Genomic DNA, 21,208 nt, shown 5'->3' with positions numbered 1-21,208 from the left:
TATACTACTTAGAGAACCCTCGAGAGTTGGAGTGACTAAATGTAAAACCAATATGCTTGAGTCTCTTGGCGGAGAGTCTTGGTAGATAATAATGCTATGTGAATGTGGAGAGACACAGAGCCCAGCCCATCTGCTGATATGTCAACTACTACCAGAAACATGTACCAATAATGATTTATTTTTGGCCAACAACAAAGCCAAGAGGGTGGCTTCATTCTGGAAGTTTAAAGTTCGATCTACACACAGAAGAAATATAGAGTCGTGTAGTATCTAACAACAATATGTTCCTAAACTCAAGCCAAATATAAGGAAATGGTCTGGAATACTTCAGATACTGTGTTTCACATTATAATGCCCATAATAACATCTGATGCTGAAGAAAGCTAGCGTCTCAATAATTTTTGCTAGATCCATATCCACCCATATTCAATGAAGTGGAAGTGGAAAGTACCTTCTGTAGGACATGGTCAGGAGAGCTTGAAAAGTAATAAAAGTTGCTTGATCAAAAGTAAACAAACTTTAGATCCGATAGGATCGTCCAGGATCTAAACCATCCCGAAGAGACAGTGAAAGTGAAGAGCACATCCTGTCGATTCCAGGGACACCGCAAAGTCCCTGGTAGATCCAGGAGAAGCTCTTCTTGCCAGCGGCAAAGAGGCAGCCATTAAAGCTGCTGAAGTTGGGACAGCTCCGAAACGGAAGAGAACAGAAAGAGAGATTGTGCCAGTTTGGTGAGAACTTTTTCTTTATTCTAAGATCTGAAAGGACACCCTAAGGAAAAGAAAGAATCTGTAAAAGTTTTGACAGAAGTGATTAAGCGGCGATTTTAAACAGGAATGTCAAAGTAATGTTTTTTTCTCATTGCAGGATTTTCTATACATGATCTTATATTTTGAAACTGGACTGGTTTTTTTCTTTTCAATCTATTTTTTTTCTCCTTTTTGATTTTGTAACCATTTTAGGCTAGAGACTCCCTTTTATTTATTTCTTTTTTTAAAATATCTTTTTCTTTTTTTTATTAATTCTTATTGCATTTTGCTTGGAAAAGGAGGGGGAAAGTGAAAGCAAAGAAACTTTGTAACACTGCCAACTAGAGGCTTGGAAATATTCTATTTCTCTTGTGACCAGACAAAGCCGAGAAAGAAAGAACTGAGACTTTTTTTTCAAGGCCATGCTATTTGTTAAGATAGAGGGAAGAGCATGGGAGAGTATTATTGCAGGTGCTCTTCTGGGTTTCTATCAACAACTGGAGTCTGGTGTTGAAGAGAAAAAATTGATTAAAATTAATATAAATGGACTTAATTCAGCCGTTAAAAGAAGGAAAACTTTCCATAAATTAGAGAAATTAAAATTTGATATAATCTGCCTACAAGAAGTACATATTAAAAAGCAATATGAACAATTGTTGATACAGCCAAAACTAGGGAAAATATTTACCTCCTTGACACAATGCAAGAAAAGAGGAGTGGTTTTATATATTAAAGAGACCATTCCAGCAAAATTGATTTATACTGATGACGACGGAAGAATACTAATGGTGGAAATAATGGATAATAATACGAAAACACTCCTGATTGCAATCTATGCCCCAATGACAAACACGAACAATTTTATAAAAAATTACATATCAAAATAATTGAACTGGACTATGCTAATATAGTTATGATGGGAGATTTTAATGGAATTGTAGACAACAAACTGGACTATACAGCACAGAAAACAATAAAGCAAAACAGAAAGACTCGCCCTAAATCTTTTTTTAATATGGTAGATGAAATAAAGTTAAAAGATACATGGAGAGAAAGAAATGCTAAAACTAAACAATACACGTTCTATTCAAATAGACACTTATCATGGTCCAGAATAGATATGATATGGATGTCAACAGAATTGTTAACTAATATTCAAGAAATAAATATTGAAACAAGTACTTGGGCAGATCACAATCTAATGACCGTTAAATGGAAAGGACAAAGAAGAAGATCTAGATGGACGCTAAATAATACTATTTTAAAGGAAAAAGACTTCACACAGTGGATGGAGAAAGAACTGGCTTTTTTCTTTAGAGAAAACAAAAAAGAAGATACATCAATCCAGAATGTATGAGATACAATGAAGGCATATGCCAGAGGCTTGATAATAGACTATACAAGGAAAAGAAATACCATGAAAAGATTAGCCTCTAAGGCATTAGAGGATGAGTATAAAGGACTTGAAAAAGAGCTACAGAAAATTCCACAGAAAAAGGACATTAAGTTAAAAATGGATATAACCAAACATAAAATGGGTTTAATAGAAAAAGAAGAATTAGCACAGAAAATTAGAGGTGCTAAACAGAATTACTTTGAAGATGCAAATAAACCAGGTAGATGGTTAGCATATGAATTGAGAAAGGAGAAAGAATCAAGGAAAATATTGCAATTAATAGATGATCAAGGCCAAGTTTGCTATGGTAGTAAAGAGAAGAAGGAAATCATTCGAGACTATTATGGGAAACTATAACTAACACAAGAGAATATTGATGAGGAAAGAGTCAAACAGTACCTACAGAATGCTAAGTTACCCCAGATACCTAAAGAGATTGAAACAAGGTTAGAAAGCAATATAACCATGATGGAGTTAACTGAAGCACTCAAGAAGCAAAATAATGGAAAGGCACCAGGCCCAGATGGACTTCCGGCAGAAACATTACACGAATCGTTGAATCTTCCATTGCTAGAAGTTATGAATGAAGTTATGTTAAAGAAGAGGATACCTAAATCATGGTCAGAAGCTTATATTACACTTGTTCCAAAAGAGGAGGCCGATCCATTACAAATCAAGAACTATAGACCTATTTCCCTACTAAACGCAGATTATAAAATTTTTGCTTCAATATTGGCAGAAAGTCTTAAAAAATATTTAAATAATTTTATCCATCCTGATCAAAATGGATTTCTGCCAAAGAGACAAATTAAAGACAACATGAGAGTAATCTTGGACATTTTGGAATACTACGAGGCACATCCTGAAAAACAAATGGCTTTGATATTTCTAGATGCACAGAAGGCATTTGATAATGTGAATTGGCAATTCATGTTGTTACTGCTGGAACAGATGGGCTTTGCTAGAAAATTTATTCAAGCAATAGAAGTAAACAAACTTGAAACTGCCACATCAGAAAAATCAGTGAACACTGAAAAAATAGGGCTTTGCACCATTACTCATATTTTATCAGTGAAAAATATTACAACTACAAGTAGCCCTAGGATTATAACAATTCACTTAATGACCAACTACAACAGCACTGAAAAAAGTGACTTACACCAATCCGAGTGTTTGGCAATTGGCATGTATTTACTGTGGTTTCAGCATCCCAGGGTATTGCCTTCCCAGCCTTCCCAGGCAGCTTCCGACAAGCAAAGTCAATGAGGGAAGCCAGATTTCTTAATGACCACATGATTCACGTAGCAACCACAGTCAGAAGAATTGATAACAATTTGTAAAATTGGGCAAGATTCACTTAACAACCACTTTGGTTGACAGCAGAAATTCTTGTCCCAATCAGAGGTGGCATTCAGCAGGTTCTGATCAGTTCTGGAGAACCGGTAGCAGAAATTTTGAGTAGTTCAGAGAATCAGTAAAACCACCTCTGACTGCCACCGCCCTCATCTATACTCTGCCTCCCAAGTCCCAGCTGATTGGCTGGGTCTTCTTTTGTTGCCCTGCACAGGAGAACGGAGCTGGAAAGCAGGTTAGTGGGGTGGGGAGGAAATAGGATTTTTCAGTAACCTTCTCCCAGGAGTGGGGAGGGAATGGAGATTTGACATTATCCTTCCCCTGCCACGCCCACCAAGCCACACCTACCAAGCCACGTCCAGGTCCACCAAGCCACACCCACAGTAGTAAAAAGAATTGAATCCCACTATTGTTCCCAATTGTGTTGTAAGTTGAGGACTACTTGTACAAAGCAATGATTGGTACAGCAGAATTATCTTTCAACATCTACTCTTAAAGCTTCTTACCACTCTTTTAACAAATTCATCGTGAATAGATTCCTCAACAAACAGTCTACCAGCTGCAATGCAATTCTCTCCTTTGTTGAAGAATACTGCTCCCATGCCCTGAATCATAAGGAAAAACATATTCCATTTTTGGTTTGGTTGTTATTATGGATGCCTTGATATTTAACAATGGGATTAACAATGGGATAATGTAAAGCTAAATCTCAGTCTCTTTGTGTAACTCAGCTTCTCCAACCCAGTGATTTTCAGATGTGCTGGTCTTCAGCTCCCCCTGCTGTCAGGAAACAATGTGAGTTAATATTGTAACACATCTGGAGAGTCCCAGCTTGGAGAAGAGTAACATATCCATCAAAAATGAGAAAGGATTTTCTGCATATAATGGAAGCTGGATGACAAAAAAAGTTATGACTGATAAATCAAGGACTGTATGCAGTACCCAATACATTTATTATACATTTAATAACTTAACAATATTTAATATTATAAAACAGGCAGTCTTTGGAGCTGGATACCCATTTTGACTTTTGAAAGCCATGGAAGAACTATGTATTCAGATAGGCTGCCATGAAAAACCACCCTTTGCTGAGGATGGCTGGTCCTAAAATATTAATTTACCAGAAAGTGAATCAGACTTTCAAGATGTTCTTTACCACCCCAGTTGTGCATGGCCAGAAGCATCGCTACAAATCTTATTCTTGAAGCATCCTTTTAATTTTTTTAAACTACATGTAGAAAATGTCAAATAATACAGGGAACCTGAGGATTGGTAGATACTGTGCTGCTTGTCCCTACAAAATACTACCTTTTAAGAATATTAAAATACGAATACTGAATATTTAATATTGAGAACTTCTTTCCTCTGGGACTAATTTATGGACCTGTAATACATGGGTACATCAAGAACCAAAAAGGGTGAAACCACCAATTTTCATTTCTGAGATATCTTTCTCTCTCCACTTTTCTCTTTCTGAAATTCTCTGCCTAATTCTCTTGTTTTCTCTCCTGCCCTAAATGATGGGTATTCCTATGTGCATCAATTGCTTGGGGAGGATTTTAAAATTTAAAAAGCTCATGTAGTGTGGTAAGAGCTGCAGGTTGCACACTCTTCTCCAGAACACTACCATAGTAAAAAGGCACAATGTATTATGGGAATTTTAACCATACTCTTTCTGAAGAAAATATATGGAGCTTAAAAGCTTATTTACCATTCTTACAGCTTTGTCAAGTTCACAGTCATTGAATATGATCAGTGGGGATTTTCCACCCAGTTCCAAAGAAACCTTCTTCAGGTTACTGACAGCACAGCTATAATGAATAAAAATGATAAATGACAGAAGACTGAAAATCAAATACCATTGTCCTCATTTCTTAATGATATTAAGACATACCGTGGTATGGACTTTTATTATATACTTATTTTAGCTATTTCCCCAAAATAAATTAAATAAATTAAATAAATTAAATACTAAACATAGTTAAACTATTGCATATTATAATTAGTATCCTGACAACATTTTTATCTTTCTTTGACTGGATCCTAGCTAAATTTGCCAAGGTCGTCCAACTTATAGTAGCAAATTTGAAAAGTGGGAAGGAGTATACAAAAACCAGAGAAATACTCACATGAGCAAGTTTAGTGCAGCCAAACCAATATCAGTGTTTAACTCAGTATCATTCTGACTATCTAACTGGTAAATGACACAAGATTTTCAGGTAAAGCAGCATTCATACAACTTCCCATTGAGCAAATATTAAGATCTTGCACTGAGAAATATTATGAAAGGAAAGGATTACCTTTTCATGATATGTTTCCCAATTGGTGTTGAGCCAGTAAATCCAAGTTTACGAATGTCTGGATGTTCTGATAAGCGTTGTCCTACTAAGCCACCTACATAATGTGAGAGATACAATACCATGACTTTTACTGAAACTGTGAGCTGGAGATTTTGAATCAGAATGTTGTTTAATGCTCCTGTACTCCTTTCCACCTGAGCTATTCTTTGAACCCAAGCTGAGGCTCTCTAGACATGTGATAATTGCAGATCCAGAATTCTCACTGTTGGCCATGTTGACTAAAAATTCTGGGTTTCATACTTCCAACACATCTGAAGGGAAACAGGTTAGGCAAGGCTATAAATACTTATACTCTCACTGTACCTGAACCAGGTAAAATATTGATAACGCCTTTAGGAAATCCAGCTTTCACAGAGAGCTCTCCAAATTTCAAGGCAGTCAGTGGAGTTACCTAAATAAAAACAATTTAATTTAATACCCTATGTTTTCACAGAATACATTTTAATTTCATTATTTCATTATAGTATACCCTGCAATAATTATGTGCACACCTTACCATGTGCATTCACTTATCTTTTTTGGCTTTATTACTTAGGCTTGCTTGTATGATTGTAACTCACAGTATGATCTGGAGAGTAGCCAGGCTATAAATATTTTAAATATATAACTAAATTCCCATTATTGTTTCTAGCAAAGTGCCTCTTGGCACCACGTTGGGAATACTGTTGTACTTTAATGCTGCTCACAAACATTCTATTTTTAACTGAGCCATGGTAGCACAGTAGAATGAAGTATTACAGGCTAACTCACTGTTCACTGCCAGGACTTCGATCCTAACTGGCTCAAGGTTGACTCATCCTTTCATCCTTCCAAGGTCGCTAAAATGAGGACCCAAATTGTTGGGGGTAATATGCTGACTCTGTAAACCGCTTAGAGAGAGCTGTAAAGCACTGTGAAGCAGTATATAAATCTAAGCGCTATTGCTATTTTTATCTGTTCTTTATCTGTGCTTAAGGTCTACGATGGATTAATCATCTGGTTAAAAGACATTCTACATCTGTACCTCTACAAGGCTAGAATTGCCAGCCTCAAGGAATGCTGTATTCCAAGGCATTTATGGCCGTTGATGTTACCTGTGCTGGTTTCAGAACTAAAGTATTGCCAGCAGCCAAACACGCTGCGCTCTTCCATGCCAACATCATCAATGGATAATTCCATGGAATAACAATAGCACAGACTCTTCAGATTCCAGAGAGAGAGAAAAAACACAAAAGCAAATTTGAATTTCAAAACACAAGAGAAACATTTTAGGAGTAAAATTAATCGGAGTCTGGTTTCATTAACAAAGACAACGGATCTTACCCTAAGGGTTCTTTTCTGGTGAACGTTAAATTGTGGTTTGGTCGTGCTTGGTTTATTGGAATGGTAGAACCCTAAATGAAAAAACACTTATCCTTTTTTTTTTAAATGACAGTCATGACGAAAGCGGCATCAATTGTATCATCACATGTGTCTGAATAACCTGTTGACAGTTACAGAATGTCTCCTAAAACATCCCAAATGCTGATAAATATACATGATAAAAATACGGGTAGTGAGGAAGCTACATGGACATTTTCTACTACAGTATTATCTGTATCTCTTCAGTGCAAGGGTTTTTCCACTGATAACCCTGTTTATGAATCAGTTTAAAAGCAGTGTTCTTTTCATTGAACAAAAATTGTCTTACCATTTTTATTTTAAAAAGTAATACAGGTAGTCTTGGACTTATGACCACAATTGCACCCAAAGTTTCTGTTGCTAAGCAGCACAGTTGCTAAGTGAACTTTGCCAATTTTACCATCTTACTTGGTTAAGTTAATTATTGCAGTTGTTAAATTAGTAACATGGTTTTTAAGTGGATCTGGCCTCCCCATTGAGTCTGCTTGTCAGATGGTCACAATAGGGGATCATGTCACCCCAGGACACTGCAGCCATCTTAAATATGAACCAGTGGCCAAACATCTGAATTTTTATCACATGGCCAAGGGGATACTGCAACAGTCTTAAGTGTGAAAAACGGCCATAAGTCACGTTTTTTTAGCGCCGTTGTAACTTCCAATGTTCACTAAATGAATGGTTGTAAGTCGAGGATTACCTGTAATCATTTCACATACAACTGCTTACATAAGACAGGAGTTGGTAAACTATAAATCAGGCTTGCATTTGGCCTTTAGTTGCCCCTTCATGATTCCCCAAAAACCCCTCTGACCATTGCTACTGAAAACTAAGGATTTACTGTAGTTTTCCACCTTTAAGCAGTTTTTAAAAATTGGCACCTCATAAATGTCTCCCTGGATTGAAGAAACTAGCCCACAAGCAGAAAGCATTCAAGATTTCCGTTCTGCCTAGTAGTGTGATATGGCTCCGCCATTTTGGATAATTACCCATGGCCCCATTAAGTGGAAGTGCTTGCTATCATAAAGTTGTTCGGTCTTAACCTAAGGATAGGTCCTGGTTTCTCCAAAATGAATTTATATTTCTGTGAAATTCACAGTATTTTTGTGTGCATAATTCAAGGAAGCATGGACTTCAGCTATCGATCACCTCTTTCAGTTCTCGTATGAGTTGCCTAGAAACTCTGCTATTGTTCTGGGTTGGCTTGTCTTTATCTTTAGCAAAAATTTAGGTCTGACCCACCTAATAATTCTGGAAGAGAATTAGTCTTTGAGGCAGGCAAACCTTAAGAAGCTCATTTTTACTCTTCTCTGCACTAATTCTTTGAAACCATTGAATTGTCTAAATAATGCCACATGTACTGAAAACTTGACATCAACTCAAACATTAGCTTGCCTGTATTTTGTCACACCATCCAGCAAAATATCGGAATGTTTGCACTGACATTCCTACGTGGGTCTTCAAAGCTAATGTGTACACAGCTCCTGAGTCAATAGCCTCTATGGTTGCCAGCTCTTCTTGATGTTCTTCCATCAGATCCGCAAGTCTTTCAATAGAATCACATGGACAGTAGAACAAAAACACAACATGACATGTTTGTAAATGGCATGGCTGGAATTTGTGCTGAAACTTGCTACTGTGGAAAGTAAATTTACCAAATTTAAGTCACACGTAAAATGTGTGTGGTTTGAAAATCAGAGCATTCTGTAATAGTTTGGAAACCGGGGTGGAAAAATCTTTCACATTTTCCTGAGCCTGCTTTGCACACAACATTAAGTCATGATGTAGTTGACTGATTTTCAACATGGTGTTATTTGTAATTTCATTTTTATGTCTTTCCATAAACCATGATTGAAAATCAGTTTAATGTGAATGTAGCTTCTGAGAAACATAGGGAAAGAACAACAGCCAGTGCTAAATGATATTAAATTATCATGGAAAACCTAGGAAAATCTTAGAATTAAACCTATTTAAATTTGGGTAACCTGAAGCTTACGAAGTTGAATTCATGTACAGTATATCATCTTGACCTCCTTAAAGGCAAGTTAGGATTCCAATCATTTAAGTAATTAATACATCAAGCATAAGCATCATATTTTAGCCAGTGACTTGCAATATGAAACCTGTTGCAAAACCCTGGATGCAAGAATATTTCAAATATATTTGCACATTTTAATGTCAGAGATGTAGGAAATGTTTAAATGGACATCATATTTAATTAAATTTAAATTAAAGTAAAATACAAAGTCAAATTAAATTTAGTTTTGTCCTGGCCTAGCTGTTTCACTTTCTGCCTTTCTACCTAGGAACTACTCAGAAGCCAAATGTGGCCCTTAGTTTGAAAATTGCTGTGTATCATTTGAAATAAATCATACTATTGATACAGGATTTGGGCTTACATAATATTCAAGTTTAGAGCCAGTTTGGTTTAATGGTCAAGGCACTAGGCTAGAAAATTGGAGACCATGCGTTCTAATCCCATCTTAAACACAAAGCAAATTGGGTGGCCTTGGGCCAGTCATGTTCTCTCAGCCCTAGGAAAAAAGCAAGAGCACTTACCACTTCCCAAATACTGCAGGGAGTGGATCAGGCAGTCAGTAAAAAAACCTAACTTCATAGGAGAAAACTAAAAATTCATATTTATAATTGTCTGTTTCCTTCAATAAATCTACACTATCCAACTGGACATATTACGATAACACAGAGTAAACAGAACAGAAATAAAAGTAACAATATAAGGTGTTCTGCATTGCCATACCTGTACATTAACTGCCCTCTTTCCCTTGCATTCATCTTTCCCCATTCACCGTATTCAAAGGCATCTTTTGCTGCTGCCACTGCTCTGTCAACATCACTCACTGTAGCCAGTGACACCTTAGCAATCACCTGACATAAAGATAAGAAGTTGCTAACTTTAAAAAAACAAAAACCAACAGCTTTATCAGTTTTTACAAGTTCAACTACAAACTTCCCATTTTCTTCATTCATTCCATTGTTTGTATCCTGCCATCTTTAGTTTTTTTTTACATTGATAGTATACTAAATATAAATGTTTTGTTACATTTTATGGGAAAGGGAGAAAAAGGAAAAAGAAGAGGAAAAAGAAAATGAGAGCAAAAAAATATATAGATGAAACTGATACATAGCATTTTATTGGTCATGTTTTGACATGATGTTAAACCACTTGTTAGAATCCTGGCTTAATCCTAAATGTAAGACATAATAGTTAACAGATAATCAGAGTTGGAAGGGGCCTTATAGGTCATCTAGTTCATGTGGATCTGTGCTGTTAGATTATTTATTCTTGGCTTCTCCATCTTGTAGGAGCATTTATATAAACTTCATGGTTTGCTTAGCAGTGTGTTTCTGTGAACTAGGAAATCTGTCTATTTTTCTCAGAGGAAGCAACATTCTGAGTCTGCAGATGGCACTAAATAAACCAAGGAAAATACAGGTCAGGCCTGTTTAATTGCTCAATTTGAAGGGAACTTAAGTCAAAGCATGTTGAGTTCTATGAGCCAAAATTTCAAAGAAATGTAATTAAATATGACTTCTGAAAGGAGCTGCTGGTTTTAATGACATATTTTGTTCAGCTCATACTGCCAGAGTTCTCTGACTTTGCAACAAATTTTTTATTTTATTTTTTTTGCAAAAAATATGCAAAACTCTATATTTTTACAGCTGGCTACAATTTCCTAGACTGGCCAGTATTAGGATGACTTAATTTACCTTGATCTTTAAAATACAAACAAGTAAACCAAAGAGATGTTGAAAATTTGTTATTTGTTTCTATAATTTATTATTATATCTTCAATTAATCTCTCCAATAGGTTGAGTTGGCAAAATAGCAGGCAATTTCTAGATACTAACTATTGATTATCTATCTATCTATCTATCTATCTATCTATCTATCTATCTATCTATCTATCTATTATTTGCAAAGTTACATATCAACTTTTTCCAGACAGATACTTTTCTGATGTGCTGGAACATAAATTATTAACACATGTATTTTGAAATTCTGGCAGTGTAATATCAAGAACTGGAAGATATTAGAGCCACTTCCAGGTGATCATTTTTACCCTTGTTGCTTAAATCTTCATCATGGCACAAACCATCATCAGACTATTTGCTCTGTTTTAGGATTACAGGAGTCTAGGGGAAAAGTACATTTACTTGGTTGTCAGTTTGCAATCCTGGCAATCAGTAATCAATCAGCTTGTCCTTCACACCTGATTGATAGGTTACAGAAATTCTCAGCTGAGATGTGCTCACCTGTTGTCAGCAAACAGTTGACCCTGAGCTATTCCCTTCCCCTCACCAGTTTCATAATGCAAAAAACCACCTTCTACCAGGCATTTATGCCAGGCATTTATACCAGGCATCTATGTCCACCCCAGCTCCGTGAATGAGAAAAACATCGTGAAACGTCACATGATAGCAATGTGACACTGTGAGTTTGACACCCGTGTTCTAAGGCCACAGGAAATTGCATTGCCCAATGCAATGCAATTCATCAAAATGCAGATATTTTAAAGCAACATTTGCTGCTTATATTCTGCTTTTTATTTTTATTTTTATTTATTTATTTATTTAGTCAAATGCTTACAATATAAAATAAGAATAACCGTAAGTTTAAATATAAGCAATAGGAACTAATAATTGAGGACAATAGGACAAGGATGGTAGGCACGATTGTGCACTTATGCGCTTTTGAAAAATAATAATAAAGAAGCTAAAAATGACACACTGATAAACCCACCAACAACATGTTATGATTGCTACAAATATGAATAATTCTTGGCGGGGGGAAGCATTAATGCATCGAGGTTTACTCACTGATCCATCTGTTGGATTTATAGAATCATAAGTGTTTCCACCTTCAGCATTTACAAATCTCCCATTGATGAAACATTGATATGGCATCTTTACAGTCATATGGTTAATATATTTTGAAACCTAGGACCCAAACAAACAATTTGGTTTAGCAATGTATCATAGAAACAATGTTTTCCTGCAGAAAACATCATGTGTAACAAACATATGTTCTCCAACTGATTATAGCCCAAGTAGTTGTATTGAATGCAATCTTCATATTCCATCACAAGGCAAATAATAAATACTAATTTTCTATAACTGCATGAAAATATCAAAAAGCCAAGTTGTAGTGATTAAAGCATCAAGCTAGAAACCAGGAGACTAATAGTTCTAGTCCTGCCTTAGGCCTAAAGCCAGTTGGGTGACCTTGAGCCAGTCACTCTCAGCCCTAAGAAGCAGACGTGGCAAATCATTTCTGAAACCTTACTAAGAAAGCTACAAGGCCTTCACCAGGGAGTCACCAAGGGTCAAACTGCCTCAAAGTTATGTGCATGCACATACATATGCACTCACACATAAATTATCTGCTGGCTTGATACATTTCAACCACTGAACAGATATGTACACTATATAACAAGAAAGTACTATGATTTTGCTTATGATGGAATTATTTAGAGTGTTCAGTACTTATTACTAATCTGCTGCCTATACCCAAACTATAACATTTTAGAAATCAGCTCACATAATCGATCTCTAATTCTTCCTTGTCTTCTCCTCTGTATTTTCTGACGACCATTTGAACAAAATCACCAAATTTGGGGGCCATGTAGATATCTTCATTCTGAAGTTCAAGTCCAGCACATTTTTGCTTGATCTCTTCAATCACCCTTAATATATAAAGATATTGAAAAATGGATAAAATCAAAGAATTACGAAGCTAAAGGGACTGATTTTGCTCCATGCAACCATCCGTATTAAAGGATCTTTAACAGACAATTGTCTAACATTGATCTGAGAGAAAACTGATCTGGTAGAAAACTAACAAGTTAAAACTTAATGGGATGGTAATATATACCAAAGTTTTCCCACCCCTTCCCCTTTTTCTCCACAACCTTTGTCTTTCAATTGGCATTTTGGAACATTACTGTTTACAATAAACAACACGAACAGATTAATCAGAATTAACAAACAATTCTGCTTGTTCTGAGTGATAAAATTGCTTACCGGGAATACAGCAGGCCCTGGCAAACAGGCAATACAAGTAGTCCACACTTTTGACCACAATTAAGCCCAAAATTTATGTTATTAAGTGAGAATTTGTTGAGTGAGTTTTGCCCCATTTTACAACCTTTCTTGCCACAGTTGTTAAGTGAATCAATGCAGATGTTAAGTTAGTATCATGGTTGTTAAGTGAATCTGGCTTCTCCATTGACTTTGCTCATCAGTAGGTTACAAGAAGTGAGACACAGCAATGATCATAACCAGTTGTCAAGCATCTGAATTTTGATCACACGATCCTGGAAGTTGTAACTGTGAAAAGCAGTCATAAGTCACCTTTTTTCAGTGCTGTTGTAACTGAATGGTCACTAAATGAACTGTTGTAAGTCAAGGACTACCTGTATAGCAATTACTGGCTCCCCAAGTCCTCTGATTCATTTTACTCAGATGAAACGTATTGGCTACTGTAGTACACTGTTGCCAAGATATCGCCATCTCTCTTCCACAAGATATACAGGTAGTCCTCGACTTATGACCATAATTGAGTCCAAAATTTATGTTGCTAAATGAGATGTTTTTTAGGTGAGTTTTGTCCCATTTTACAACTTTTCTTGTAACAGTTGTTAAGTGTATCACTGTCCTTGTTAAGTTAGTAACATAGTTGTTAAGTGAATCTGGCTTCCCCATTAACTTTGCTTTTCAGAAGGTCAGACAAGCTGATTGCATGACTCCAGGACTCTGCAACCATCATAAATATGAGTCGGTGACCAAGCATCTGAATTTTTAATTCAGGATCATGGTGATGCTGCCACGCTCATAAGAGTGAAAATGGACATAGGTCACTTTTTTCAGTCCTGTTGTAAATTTGAACAGACACTAAAAGAAGAGTTGTGGACTATTTGTAATATGAAAAGTAATTTTTTTTCTATGAAATGCTCATAATACTCTTCAATGTCTTAGAGAACAGTGAATTACCTCACCACATCCATCGATGTTGCTCCAGCTTTAAAGAAATCAGTGGTGTCTTCAATTTCAGCCATGTTGCTCAAGATTCCCTTCCAAATAGACTGCAAAAGATGGAAATATCCTGAGACAATGACACAAATAACCCAAGCTACTAATAAGGTACATGACCTTAAGATGAGCATCAAAGAGTCTTAATCTCTCTATTTTACATTATGGTACCTACACTCCTCATTCATGAAGATGGAGGAGCATGAAAATGAAAAATGGGAAGGCTTTTATTCATAACTATATGCTGGGCCAAGGATGTGATGTCTGAACAAATAAATAAAATTGAAAAGTAGTCCTGAACTTATTTTGTATGGAGAAAATAACATTTTTCTTCAGACAGCACAAGTAAGTGTGAAATATACTATCAAAAGACGTGCTTGCAATTGTCCCCGATTAATTGTTTTTAATCCAATTAGGATATATTTATTATAGATACTAGAGTTGAACTAGTATCTATCTATACTAGGGTATAGATTTGATCTCCCAGATATGATGTAGTCAAGACATAAGCCTAAGATTGAAAATCAGGCTTGTCAGATGCTACATCTTTTCTATCCTGCTCTACAGAGTGGAGAATAAGGTCTCTGATAGAAAGCCACTTGAAAAGACTAGAAGTATTTGAAATATGGATTTACAAGTGAGTTGTACAAGTTGGGTTGACAAAATCAGAAATGAGGAGGTGATAAGCCGCCTGAGAAAGCCAAGGGAAATCATCAAAACCATAAAAAGTGAAAGTTAGAATATTTTGGACATGTGATGTGACACCCAGAAAAACACGGCATACTTCACTTAATCCTCCAAGGAAAGATTGAAGGCAAATGAGGTCCAGGCAAAAGAAGAACATCATGGCTTCAAAATCTAAGGGACTGGTTTGGACAAAACTCAGCAGCACTTTTTTGTGCGGCTGTTGATAAAAAATAGGATCACCAACATGATCGTGAATCCAATGACAGATATGGCACAAGAAGACATGATGTAATAATATCCATCTCCAACTGCATCTTAAGACAGCTGCATCTTTTCCTGCAACACAATCCCAGGAAAAGAACACACGCTGCCTTACAAGTGTTGGAGAAAGGTACTACATCTACGCTCCTGCAGACTTTAAAGCATTTGGGGAGGATAAAATCTGAGATGCTGCAAATTCCTAACAAATTGCTTTATTTGGAAAGCGAAGTTTTTTCTATATATTGTATAAAGATTAAAAACCTGAGAGAATATGTTATCCTAAGAAAGTTCCTCTCAGGTGGAAAATCATTAGTTATTAATCAGGCTGTTCTATGATTTCACCTTATCTTTGGAAGACGATTTCCTTAAAATATGTGCCTAACTAGCTTTATGGTTCATTGTATTTTAAAACATTTACTTTCTTATAATCCAGTCTGTATGGTTCCCAACCTGCATACAAATCTATACTATTCACAAGAATTAAAAGCAAACAATATTTACTTTTATTAAATTTTTATGCCACCCCTGTCCCCTGCAAGATGACTCTGGATGGCTTAATAAATAATAGTATATATAATAATATTTATATTATACAACTATACAAATATAAATAATTTGACACAATTAAGAGTCAGTCCTGCGAGAGGAATGTTCACACATAGCCCCAATCCAAAGCCTAAAAATGGAACATATTTTAATGTGTGATACTTAACATAAAGCGATGAATGTAGCCCCACTCTGCAGGCTTAAAATAAATTATAATAAATCAGCTGTAAAGTAAGTTTCACTTTCCTGTATTTTTCTCCTTCTAAACTTTACCTTAATATCATCTGCCATCTTTTTCTCTTCTTCAGTAAGTTCTATTGTGGCTACCTCATTGGTGGAGAAGTATTTAGATGCTGGGATCATTTTTCCATCTTCCAACTGAAGATTCTTTACTAGCAGCTGTAGAAGAAATAACACAGAAAAGTCAGTCAGCAGAGTGGGGAAAATGGGGGCTGCTGACTCATTTTAGTACCTTCAGCATAATTTCTTGTCATGAGCTTAAGTCTCCTGGCTTTGGCCCTATCCAAAAGGCTCATACAAAACATGTACAGAAACATTCTATACGAAAATCTTTAGAGTTAGTTAGTTTGGGTCTTTCATTTCAGTTCAATAGCACTGTATCTTTCAAAGCTTACCGTCTTTCCATCACTGCCAAAGAGAACCAGACCTTTGTCAGTTACCAGACCAGGTTTTGCAGCACCTTTTATTTCCAGTTCTTCACCTGACGGTGTTAAGCCATCAAGAATGGATGAGCCATAGAAAGTAACCATCTGTAACGAAGATAATCTTTATTATGTATGGTTTAGCAAAAAGTAGGAGCCATTAATAGCTTTCTGCAAGAAAGCTATTAATGATAGCTTGATAGAAGTAAAATATTTATTCTTTCTTTCCAACTGGACCGGAAAGACTACTTTAAACTGTTACTGAACAAAAATTATAACTTTTCTTAAATGAAAGTCCTATAGAAGATAGTTTGATTCCAGAGAAAAGTCACGCTATGGACTACCAAAATTTATCTTGTTATATTATCAAATTATTCCTCATTTTCTATCGATTTCTTTTTGAGTCTGTGCAATGAAATCTGATCAGAAGCTCATCGTCAGGAAAATGACCTTGAGTCACTGTCTTTCACTAAATCAATCTGTTGGGCTGTTGCTCCTGAAGAAATTCAGCATGTATCTAACAAACAATACTACTAACAATAACAATAAGAGTAGTAAGACTATGGGTTTCTTATCATTATTTAATATACACAAAGGATCCATGATCTTTACATTATCACTAAGGTAGATAAAGCAAGTTTATAATTTGTAATGTTTTACCTGGCCATTGATTTCTGCCCAGGCTCCAGGTACTTTATCATGTCCTCTGATCCAGTTATGCAAAGATAAAGCTGGTTGGTCCCAAGAAATCTAGGAAACCAAGAGGCAAAGTTGATCTCTTCATGTGTGTGTGTGTGTGTGTGTGTGTGTGGCTTTCTGAATACAAACAAAACAAGACAGAACAACCTCCTCCCCCCTCCCCTCCCCCTCACAATGATCATTTCTATGGTTGTCTAAAAGACAAATCCTGGTTTATCACTGGGAGTTTGGCAGCATATGAATTTAATATATTATTACCATTACAATAAATTATTAAACATTACATTAGGTATGAATGTATCTTATAATTTGTTTAAAACAATTTCCTTTCAAAACATCATCATTTAAAGTTGGTTGATTTCAACAAACCTAGCTAACATCAATCACTATTTATATTCAACTGAAATACTGAACTTTTGCCAATTTAATTTTTACACTGTGAACTGCAGTAATACTTTATATCCACAAGGGCCTGTATTTCTTCACCCAAGATTGCTTATGAATCATTTACATTTGGAAGTGTTATCTACAAATCAAAAGAATATAATATGGAAAGTTTCCTATAGCATTATTATAAAGAAAACTCCCTGCAATGTGCACCCAAAATATATACAACAGAAAAACTGCAGACAGAAACAAATGCAGAATTTCATTTTTTAATACACGGAAAATTGGATGCTAATGAATGATAAGTACATTGATTCAGGCAAGATGTAAATTAGTAGTTCCTTTATTAAAATGTGATCACTCAAAGCAAATGTACCATAATGTTTACATTATTACTGTTATCCAGTTTTAAAAATTCATATGGAGAATGTTTAAAACGAATCTCTATATTGGTTGTGTGGCTGATCCTTGTAATAGGAAATATATGCTATTTTGTAGAAATTGATCCTACATTGGAAATGCCAAGCAGGTTCACCACACTTCTAATAATACGTTAAAGCATTATGGCATTTTCTTGGAATTCACTCAAAAATATGAATGAAAAAACAAAACATTTTCTTTGCCTGCCTATGGGGAGTCTCAGTCATCCAATCTTGGTGTCAAACTTGTGTCACATGCTGGCCACGCCCACCTCCAGTTTAGCAAAGAGGAAAAAAGTTGCAATATGTCACGTGACACTATATCATCGTGAATTTGACACCCCAGCTTTAGAGGGGTAACCATGTTAGTCTGTTAGACGAAGAAAAACCCAGATCCCAGTAAGCCAACATGTGATTTGTTTGGGGGCTTGGAATGCTGTACAAAACCAAACATTGCAGATAAGCATATTCTGCCAATCATGGCTTGTTCAGTAAAGGAAACTCAGTGCAAAGCATTAAACCAGCCAGCAGGTTGTATCCCATTCCTCCTTCACGAGATGCCTGGCTTTTAAAGAACAATGTTCTATTGCTCACAATACCTTGGCATTTTCTTTCTTCTGGATGCCTTCATAGGTAGCACCTTCTTCAGGCTGAGGTATTCGAGGAGCTTGGCCATCAGCAATTAGCTGCACAGCTTCTATCTAAACAGCAACAACAAAAAAGCAGCTTTGATTGATCTAGGAAAGCAAACATTTTGTTAACTATTTAACCGGTCAGAAGCAGTGCTGGGATTAGATGAGCTCTTGAATCTTGTAGAATTTTTGGGAATATGCCACACTGGGATATGGCTGGCCATAGAGCTGTGATGGCGAACCTATGGCACATGTGCCACAGGTGGCATGCAGAGCCATTTGTGCTGGCATTTGAGCTGCAGGCAAACTTACCTCACTGCGCATGCACATGCCTCACAGCTGATTTTCAGCTGGTTTGAGGCCTTTTCTGGCCTTCCAGAGGCTTGAAAAAAGCCTCTGCAGGCTGAATAGGCCCATTTCGTCACTTCCTGTAAGTACCAGGATGCCTATTCATCCTGCAAACCAACCAAAAATCAGCTGTGAGGTGCAGGACAGGTAAAAGGGGGCATGGTGGCTGCGCATTGCCTTCTGGGTGTTGGCACACAAGCGCACGAGCGCCAGTACACACACAGTTTTTGGCACAGGAGCCAAAAAGGTTAGCCACCACTGCCACAGTGGCTGCATATCCAACCACAAGCATTGTCAGACTTCTTCTCTTTAACTGGCTTAATCCTGACTGCAGCTTCACTACAGATAATCATCGACTTACAACAGTTCATTTAGTGACCATTCAAAGTTACAATATCATTGAAAAAAGTGACTCATGACCATTCTTCACATTTACAACCGTTGCAGCATCCCCATGGTCATGTGATCAAAATTCAGACCTTTGACAACCGATTCATGCTTATGACGGTTGCAGCGTCACGGGGTCATGTGATCATCTTTTGTGACCTTCTGACAAGCAATGTCAATGGGGAAGGCAGATTCACTTAAGAAACATGTTATTAACTCAACAACTGCCATGATTCACTTAACTGTGGCAAAAAAGGTTGTAAAATGGGGCAAAACTCATTTAACAAATGTCTCACTTAGCAACAGACATTTCGAGCTCAATTGAGGTCATAAGTCAAGGACTGCCACATGGTATGGTTAACAAATAATCTTTATTCTGTATTAAGAAAGAAGCCTCTATAAACAGTCAATTACCCCTAACAGAATTCTTACATCCTCCAAGTTTAAAATCAACTATGCTTTCTCTTGCGGCAGCTTATTGGAAACGTTGTTTTGCACTTCTTATATACGGTGTTAGTGGTAGTTATTTATTGACATATTCAACATTCCTTGCCTTAGAAACACTAGCTCTGAACATAGCTCCCACACATGGGGTTGCTGGAAAGGGAGAGAAACTTTATTCACATTCCAGCCCTTGCCAAACACTCTTTCCTCTTTTAATGTGCCATACAGATGCTCGTTTATCTAAATGTCTGTGGAGATTCTCAGTCATCCAGGTCATGGCTGTCCCCAAAGTGTTTTTTCAAAAAGCAACTGGACTTTGTTTTTTTCTATTAATTGGTTTAGAGGCAGAACAGCTGTTGAAAGGCTCCAATGTCATAAGAACAGGGTAGAGTGGTACTCCAAGATTAATGGCCTTATTTCTATAAATGGACCCTAAGAAATCTCATATTCAGTTGTCAGTTTAGCCAATATATTTTCTAGGATTAAATAATTATTTTAGTTCCAGACCTAGAGCTGAGGCTTCTGGTGCAGTCTTCCCCAACTAAATGACTTCCAGATGTGCACAAGTTTCATAATTATTTGACAAATGACTATTTGCAGTTATGATAGAGATGAAAAAACTAATTTTGCAGGCAATGGCTGCATTTATAATCTTTGTAGTATCTCTCTCTCTCAGTCATATGTTCACCATTACAGTCAATTAGCACATTATCCTTTTTTGTCTTTTTTGCCCTCTTCACACAGCAGAGAGATTGTTTAAATAAGCTCTCTCTTCCTGAGCTGCTTTTCTCCACAGCTTAGTACAGTGAAACTTTTTAGCTATTTATGATTAGTCAAGATGTCTCACCATAGCTTTGATTCCCTCTGGGAAAAGAAACCGATTATACAGGTCATCAACAGTTTCATTTGGACCAACATCACATTCCCTCTGCAGAAGAATTGGTCCTGTGTCCAAACCTTCATCTGCCCAAAAAACTGAAAATCCAGCCTTTTTATCTCCTTGAATTAAAGTCCTGAAAATAAGTAAAACATGACAATTTAAAAAATGTCACTTTCTTCATTACCTTCATTACTGGTCATTTTGCCTGATTTCAGAGGTTAAGCAGGGTCTGGCTTACTGCTTAATTCCAGGACTATAGACTAGACAGAACAGTCAAACCTTAAAGAAGGCAATTCAAGACAAGTCCATAAATTTGCCAAATAAAACCACATGAATAGCAATAGAAATTGTACTTAGACTTATATACCACTTCACAGTGCTTTACAGCCCACTCTAAGCAGTTTACAGAGTCGGTATATTGCCCCCAACAATCCTCAACATTTTACCAACCTCGGAAAGATAGAAGGCTGAGTCAACCATGAGCCTGGTGAGATTTAAACTGCCAAATTGCAGTCAACCGGCAGTCAGCAGAAGTAGCCTGCAGTACTGCATTCTAGCCACTGTGCCACCA

General features: G+C 36.5%; 1 protein-coding gene across 1 annotated transcript in view; it reads right to left on the bottom strand.

Annotated features, from left to right (window-relative positions):
• ALDH1L2 (aldehyde dehydrogenase 1 family member L2) overlaps positions 1-21,208 on the bottom strand; it is a 31,332-nt gene that overhangs the window by 4,193 nt on the left and 5,931 nt on the right. The window contains exons 4-19 of the mRNA XM_026695110.2: positions 20,605-20,770; positions 18,546-18,647; positions 17,102-17,191; positions 16,415-16,549; positions 16,053-16,178; positions 14,247-14,338; positions 12,796-12,940; positions 12,075-12,194; positions 9,994-10,121; positions 8,631-8,781; positions 7,161-7,231; positions 6,932-7,037; positions 6,162-6,249; positions 5,799-5,892; positions 5,210-5,309; positions 4,005-4,103 (exon numbers count right to left, since the gene is read on the bottom strand). Coding sequence (XP_026550895.1) covers positions 4,005-4,103; positions 5,210-5,309; positions 5,799-5,892; positions 6,162-6,249; positions 6,932-7,037; positions 7,161-7,231; positions 8,631-8,781; positions 9,994-10,121; positions 12,075-12,194; positions 12,796-12,940; positions 14,247-14,338; positions 16,053-16,178; positions 16,415-16,549; positions 17,102-17,191; positions 18,546-18,647; positions 20,605-20,770 — 1,813 coding nt within the window. The remainder of the gene's footprint in view (positions 1-4,004; positions 4,104-5,209; positions 5,310-5,798; positions 5,893-6,161; positions 6,250-6,931; positions 7,038-7,160; positions 7,232-8,630; positions 8,782-9,993; positions 10,122-12,074; positions 12,195-12,795; positions 12,941-14,246; positions 14,339-16,052; positions 16,179-16,414; positions 16,550-17,101; positions 17,192-18,545; positions 18,648-20,604; positions 20,771-21,208) is intronic.

Source organism: Pseudonaja textilis, chromosome 5 (genome assembly GCF_049901715.1).
Source record: "Pseudonaja textilis isolate UNSWEBS1 chromosome 5, rPseTex1.2, whole genome shotgun sequence".
In the NCBI taxonomy this organism is placed as follows: Eukaryota; Metazoa; Chordata; class Lepidosauria; order Squamata; family Elapidae; genus Pseudonaja; species Pseudonaja textilis.
The sequence above is the reverse complement of the archived record's forward strand: the minus strand, read 5'-3'. Positions and strand labels throughout refer to the sequence as shown.